Source organism: Pteropus vampyrus, unplaced genomic scaffold (assembly GCF_000151845.1).
Source record: "Pteropus vampyrus isolate Shadow unplaced genomic scaffold, Pvam_2.0 Scaffold111, whole genome shotgun sequence".
Taxonomy (NCBI): domain Eukaryota; kingdom Metazoa; phylum Chordata; class Mammalia; order Chiroptera; family Pteropodidae; genus Pteropus; species Pteropus vampyrus.
Genome location: NW_011888892.1, coordinates 654,352 through 661,930, shown reverse-complemented (window position 1 = coordinate 661,930; position 7,579 = coordinate 654,352). Strand labels below are relative to the sequence as shown.

General features: G+C 50.6%; 1 protein-coding gene across 1 annotated transcript in view; it reads left to right on the top strand.

The window, feature by feature from the left end:
• CPXM2 (carboxypeptidase X, M14 family member 2) overlaps positions 1 to 7,579 on the top strand; it is a gene marked incomplete at its 5' end in the record, with an annotated part of 98,038 nt that overhangs the window by 66,047 nt on the left and 24,412 nt on the right. The window contains 2 exons of the mRNA XM_023533765.1: positions 1,376 to 1,441; positions 6,750 to 6,863. Of these exons, the coding sequence (XP_023389533.1) occupies positions 1,376 to 1,441; positions 6,750 to 6,863 (180 nt within the window). The remainder of the gene's footprint in view (positions 1 to 1,375; positions 1,442 to 6,749; positions 6,864 to 7,579) is intronic.

Here is a 7,579-nt window from a genome sequence, read left to right as displayed (position 1 = left end):
AAAAAAAAATTGCTCAGAAACACCATGAACATTCGGGGCCTCACCAACCGTGGCTCGCCTCTGGATTTTTAAGATGATGCATGTTTCAAGGCTGAAAATTCATTCCATACAAGCGAGCGAAAAAGGTAACATAAAACTTTTTCGGTAGCACATTTAATTGTCCTTGAGTGTTCCTGCCACACTGGGTAGAGGAGGTGGCAGAAGTTAATTTTAAACTTGACCGTGTACATATTCTCTTTCTGTTTAAATAGCATCACTTGGCTGCCTGTGTCTTTGGGTAAATGCTCGTTTCTTTAGGTTGTATTCCCCTGGCCCTCTTTTCACATGATGGTATCTGGCTGTGACTTCACAGTGGCAGGAAGGAGAGGGCCTGAGTCCACACCATCTGGCTCCTTGCTGGTGTGTGCCCTGGACGGGCTTACCCTGGCTTGGCTCATGGCTGACTCTGTCTGGCCTTTCGGAGCTGATGAGTTTGTGCCCATGCGGGGCCTGCAGAAGGCCAGACTTCCTGACCAGACATCTCTAGGGAAGGAGACTGGCCCCCAGAGCACCCCTCAGATCCTTCACTAGGGCCTGTGGGAAATGCCACGTTCTTGTCGGCGCATAGTCAGGTCACAGGGAACGGCTTTGGTTATGGCTCCTATGCATCCTCTCCCAGAGCGGCTTTCTCTGTCTTGCCTTGTGTGAGATCGGGGCCTCGCTTCCTCTGGGTCCCTCCGGCACTGCCTGGGGGCGGGTACCACCAGCTCTGATGTGCTCGGAGGCCGCCGTATCCATCGTGCTATTTCTACAGCCATCCCACCCCCGACCATGAACTTACACTGACTGTGTTTTCAAAGCATATTTGGTGTCATTTATTGCTTCTCTCTCAATCCCATAATATCCCTGATCTTGCTTTGCCGACTGTGAATTTTTAGAACACAGACTGTATTGGTGAGAAACATGAGTTTATCTACCCACCTGCTTACCCTCGTTCCAGACAGATTCTTTGTTATAAATTCGTACTTACTAATTGCAAAACTTTTTCATGTCATTAAAACTATTAGAGACCATCTGTCTGGTGGATGCCTTCATCCTGGTTCACAGACAAAATCCCATGTTTTTAATCCACGCTTTAGAGTCTATAAAGGACCCCACAGTGAACCTCTTTGTTTCTCTGTCATCGTGCGTGTCCAGGGTCGCCGGGTAAGTTATAGGACTATTCAATTATAGGATCGTTGCTTAAATTAGATTATGATAAGCGGGTTTGCTGGCGCAGAAGGAGCGTGCATTTTCAAGGCAGACCCGCGGGGAAAGCCACATCCGTCGAAGGCCCGCCTGACTTTGGATCTGGGCCTCCTTTTGTGCCTGGTTTGTCCTGGAATTGCCATCCCAGGTCCCGCTGGCCGCCATCCAGAGCCTGCTGGGCCTCTCCAAGCGCGCCGTGTCTGTGGGCACAGCTGTGGGCGGGTGGGTGTGAGGCCCTCTTTGTGCCAGGCCAGGAGGCTCGCTCTCCGCGTCACTCAGCACGGCCTCGGCCTGCTCGCTTCACAGCGTGGGATCATGGCTTCTCTCTGTGGGCAGGATCCATCTGTCATTGGGAGAGGGCAAAGGGCAGCCTGGGAGAGTCTCATGAAATAAATATTTCCCTGTGAAGTTATTCTTGGGGTGTGTGTGTGCGTGCGCGCGCGTGTGCATGTGTGTTTGAAGTTAGGTCCCGGAGGCAATTTAATCCTCACAAAGACAATTACAGTGGGAAATCTCAGTGGGTTTCAAGTGTGGACCCAGAATTGGTCAATTTTCCAAGCTCAAATATTTAGGGTCATTTTTCTTCTAGAAGTTTCTTAGCAGTCTGCCCATAGCGGAACTGGCCTTTACTCATGCTGCCTGGTGGTTGTCATGTCCAAGGGCCTGGGGCGGCACACGGGGCCCCCAAGTCCATGTGCATCTCAGTGCTCATTGTCCTGTTGTTGGCACAATCCATCTGTGCAAGTTAATGAGGCCAAAGCCAGGGGCGACCCAACCCACTGGCCCCTCAAACCCAGGGCGACCTAGTGGTCTAAGTGGGGCCACCTAGATCCTGTTCTTCCTGGGACTCTGGTTTATGAAAAATTCACTTACTTTGCTTCTGCTTCTCTTTGCCCTGTCTTTCCATTGCCTGCCATCTTCTCGTGCGTGCCCAGGTGGGGCCAGCGGAAGGTGGTGATTCTTTCTAAGACTTCGTGAATAACGTTTCCAGAGATTTTTGAACTGGAAACTGAATTACCCTATACCATGGTCTATTAATAGGCTTTTTAAAGCTCAAAGGTAAAAGAAAATGTTCTTTAATGGTTATAGAGTTTCAGTTTTACAAGATAAAAAAGTGCTAGGGATCCATTTCACAATGATGTGAACATAACACTACTCGACTGTACTCTTAAGTTTTATGTTGTGTGTTTTACCACACTAAAACTTCAGAAAAATTCAAAAAATAATTTTGTAATTGTTAATTTTTTTTAAAGTAAAAGTTTTCTTCTGCAAATTTGAATGGACTTGTCCATTTTGGACTAAAGATTTGTACTTACCAGAACCCAGGGAGAGCTTAAGAGCTTAGGATAAATATTTAATAATGAAGAATTCAGGTTAAGACACACACACCAGCTGACTCCCAGGTCACAACTTGGTGGTTTTCAGGTTTTTTTCTCTTATAAACAACACTGCCTGGTTCTGAAAAGGGCCCCATGAGCCCGCATGCTGTGTCCTCACCAAGCGACAGGGCTGTGCCCAGGGTCCAGGAAAACGAGCTTCGGGCGGGGGGTGGTGATGCTTGAGCCCCAGGGAGTGCCGCTCAGCACCTTCTTTTATGAACGTGTGACTTTGACCTCTGGGGAAAGTTGTCACTCCTTCCCCAGCGTCATCTTGGCCGCCAGGTCTGAGCGACCATCCTCCCTCTGCACAGTGCCGAAGTGACCAGGGATCTTGTGTAGGACTCGCAGGACCTTGTCGTGAGCCATGCAGAGGTCCCGGGGAAGGGCCTTTTGCTCCCTCGAGCTCGAAGAGCTGCTGCAGGGTGGTGCCCCATGAGGAACCCAGAAATGCTGTCCATCCTTTCTCCCAGTACATACACCCTCCCAGGCACAAATCACTGGAAAAGGGGTTTAATCGTAAGGCCAGCACCTGTCTTGCTGAGCTGTAATCCTCGATGAGCCAGCCCACCTCTCATCAGTATGTCCAAGTTAGGGACGGAGGGGTTGTCCCGGCCGCAAAGACTTTTAAGCTACATCTGTTTGCTTTGCTGCCTTCCGCTTTTCTTCACAGTCAGGCCACAGTTTGAATACTCTCTTGTCCTGTGGGATCGATCGCTAGGTTGAGCCCAGGCCGGGCTGTGGAGTAATCGGGTGGGTGACATGGAATCACTCACGGCCACGATATTTAGGCCTCCTTTTGCTACGGGACCACCGTTTATCAGCCGCGGCCTCTCCCATCAAAACTGGTTCTCAGGCCGTCTGATCAGAAAAGGAGATGAATTCACGTCCCTTTCAGGGGCAGCTTGGGGACCGAAGCGGCATGAGCTTGGGCTCAGATCAGACCTGGGCTCAAAGTCCACTTCTACCCCTTGGCAACCGTGGCTGCGGGCAGCTGGCGGAAGTACCTGTGCTTTGCTTGCTTCATCTGCAAAGTGGAGTCAGTACCTTCCCTGTAGACTGGGGACTAAGTCCTTCATCTTCGGGGTCACCTTTTCTTTAAACATCCCTGTTCGAGCAGATCAGGATTTTGCGTAGTCGAATAACAGAAGTTTGGAGTATGATTTTAGGCTCCATGTGCCCCATCTGGAGTTTGTGCCCGTAACTAAGGGGTCCCAGAAGGAATCTGCTGGTTTCCAGTACATGTGACGTATCGAACCAAGCACAGGAAAGGAGGCAGGGACTGAATCCCCAAAGCTCCCTCTGTGAGGCCTTGCAGACGGACTCTGTTTCCGACATCGGAAGTCTTGCTCGAATCAGCCGAAGGGGGAAAGGAAAATTTTGGCTCACATAAATGGAAAGTCCGGGGGTAGCTCTGACTCTGGCTTCAGACAAAAATGGGTGTAATCTCTGCGGCCTTCTCCATGCAGCCGGGGCTTTCCACCCCCCGCCCCTCTGCCGACTGCCCCACAGCCAGGAGGGAGGCTGGTCACTACCATCCCAGACTGTCCTGCCTCCCTAGTGACTTCGGCAGAAAGACTTTCCTTCTACAGCTCCGGGTGGAACGCCATCTGATCGGCCCGCCGTGATCCTGGTATTGGGATCAGCTGAGCCAGTGACTGTGGCCTGAGGACAAAGTGTTTAATTGGCCGGACCTGGGTCACATGTCCATACCTGTGAATGGTCGCCAGGGCAATTCCATCGGAACCATCTGGAACACATTCCCCACAGGAGAAGGGGAACCTTTTGTCCACAGAGGGAAGAAGGGGACAGTGGGTTTGGTGGACTCATCGTAGATTCCGAGCCCCAGGAGGGCTGAGCTCTGTTCCCACTTATCTCCTTATCGAGAGTGTTAGACTCTTAAGTTCCCAATAAAACTTTATGCAGTTGGAATAAGTGGACAAGTAAAGGAGGATTTGGTCCGAATGTGGGAGGTGGAAAGTTCTGAAAAATACTCAGCCGTGGTTTTGAGGCAGTTCATGTCCTTATGCAAACGGATTCGATGCTAGCCTGAGAGAACCCTGCCGAGCAGAGAGCGCGTTTGCGTGTTTGTTCTTGGCGTTCTGAGAGTTTCTTCAGTCCCTTTGGAGAACCTGGAAGGCATAATCTGGGTTCAAAGACAAAGGGGGCTTTAAAGAGTTTGGGAAAGAGGCCCCTGGGGACCTGGGCGGAGGGGGGTTTGAATAGCTCTTAGAAAACGGCATGTGTGTAAGTTAAGTGTAAATTAATGTGAAAAATACGTGGTACCTTTGCTTTTAAACACAGAGGTTTAGGAATCACAGGGAAGGCGGCTTGCCTGAGGGCGGGGTCAGCCGCCACTCCAGAAGGAAAGTCTCTGCAAAGTAAGTGGGGGTGTCTTTTGGCTAAACCTGAATTGCTTTTGCTTCCTTTTCTGGACACATTGCCAGTTTGCCCTCCCACGTTATTTCTCTGTCAATGACAGTCATTTGTTTCTAATAGAATTATTGGCAAACCTTTTGTGAATATTAAAAACTGTCTTTTCATTGTTCGCGTCTGTATGTGATTTTCGGCTCATCGTGAACCCTGGCGAGTCTCGTGAGGCTTTCACGACCTGTGTGGCGGTGGGGACGCAGACATGTGTACCGTGCACGAGGACCGTGACCCTGCTGGAGGTGTGCTCAGTACTTTTGAACACGGTGCTTCTCAAACTTCTGAGCCTGTGGAGCCGCCTGGGAGTTTTAAAAGTGTGAATTTCATTCAGTAGGTTAGGCTGGGTCTGACAAGCAGCCAGAGCACTGGTTTGCGGACCACACTGGTGGCACACATCGGGACTCGCTGCTCTGATACCGCAGGGAGCATCACCCACCTGTGCCACCACCACCGCCTCCAGCATCGCTCTTCCAGAGACTTGCATCAAACCGACACCTGCTGTGGTTCTGACCTCGCCTACGTGGTTCCGGGGTTGGTAGAATGACCTGTAAAGCTCCGCGTTCTCACTAGTTGTGGGGAGATCTGGGCTGGCCAGGACTTCCGGCTGTGTCCTCCAGGGAGAGATATCGGGGGCGCTGGCTGAGGTCGGCCAGGAGGAGGACCTCAGAGCCCACTCGCTCCTCCTTGTCCTCGCCTTGCATCTGAGTGTTCTTTGTTTCTGTAATTGTATGAACAATACATGCTTATATTAACAGCATGAAAAAGAAAAGTCACTTTATATGGAAGGGAATCCTGTCAGGAGCGGACATGTCATCCCCAGGCCCCCGAATCCCAGTCCCCGGAGGTGACCACTGTTTATACATCCTGATTATGCCTCTTGGGGTGCTTCAGACCCAACAACAGACCACCAGCTCCCACTGGCTTAATGGCTAAGGGACTTTGTCACCTGGTGTGATTGGCAGCCCCGAAGGACTGGCTTCCATGCTGGTTCACTCATCAGCTCCTGAGGTCGCTGGGACTCTCTCTGTCCCCCACCTGGAGAGATTCTCCCTCATCCTCCTCTGCTACCTTGAAGTCTTCCCTTCAATCTGGACCAGTGAGAGTGGCCAGGGAGTGCTTTGCTCTGCTGGGCTTGGCCCAGCTGTGTTGGGCCCTTAGAGCGGGGGACCTGAGGTCTGCTTCTGAGAAGTGGGGAAGTCGAGGGGGGGACCCTAACAACACAGGCTTCTGTGAGGAAGGACGAAAATGGACTGAATGCTGGTAAGCAACTAATAGTGTCCCCCAGACTTCTAAAAATTTCCATTCATGTACGCAGTTGTGATATTCATTCATTCACTTTTCATTCATTCATTCGTTCATTCGTTCAGTGCTGACAGTTTGCCAACATACAGGTTATCCCAGCTAATACTAGCAATAAACCAATGAGGGAGGTGCCAGTATGTTTTCTGTTTACGGTGAAGAAACTAAGGCAAAGACTATCCGGTGACATGTCCTGGGTCACACAGCACGTAAGTGGACAAGCAGAGATCTGAACCCAGGCATCCTGGCTCCAGGCCCATGCTCTCCATCACTAGGTAACTCTGACCCCTAAGAAGCGTCTTGAAAGTTGTCTCTCTCACCTCTGTGCCTGTGTGAGAAGCTGGAGATCGGGCTGTGTCCCCACACGAATCGGGCACCCAACAGAGCCACCGCTCATAGTAGAATGATGTCTAAGAGTTCAAAACCGTATTTCTCTTCCTAGATCCAAATAACTATTATCACCGACGAAACGAGATGACCACCACCGACAACCTGGACTTTAAGCACCACAGCTACAAGGAAATGCGCCAGGTAGGACCTGGGTTCGTCGAGGGGTGATACGCGTGCACCCCAAAACACGTAGGCTTTTATTTTCAGAAACTAGGAAGATGTGTTAGGGGTAGAATCTGAATGATCAGTTTGGTTTGCTGAAGCCACACTCAATGCTTGTAGTTTCAAGGTTGAGAAAGCCTCGTTGGATTTCTCCTTGATCTCTCTGTCGGGCTAGTTAAAGCAGAATCTTTAGGAGGAGGGCCTGGGGATCTAATTTGTAAAAGCTCTCCTTGTGATTCTAACGTACAGTCAGTCTTCAGATCTCTGGCCCGATGCCCTTACAGCTTCGAGCACTTCCATACTGTCAGGAGGAAAAGGTACTCCCAGATGAGCTTGTCCCCTGATTTAATTACAGAAACCAAGGCATTCGGAGCTCTTGGTGGCGTTTTTGTGTACTAGGTGCAGAGGGAGAGGGAACCAAACATTTACCGGGACTGGCTGAAACTGCAGTCCCTATGCTGAGGGCTTGGCCTCTGGAATCCTGTTCAAGGTGTCCCCCAAGCATGATGCTGGAAGGGGTGGGGACGCGCTGGCAAATGAGAAGTCCTCAGATATCAAAGAATCTGCTTGCAGAGACAACCGGCCGAGAAATGCCCTAATAGATGCATTTAAAGAACCGGAACTCACCAAGGCCAAATTAACGTGGCTCAAAGCAGGGGCTCCTAGATGCTGAGGAAAGGAAGCAGCCCCCCAGC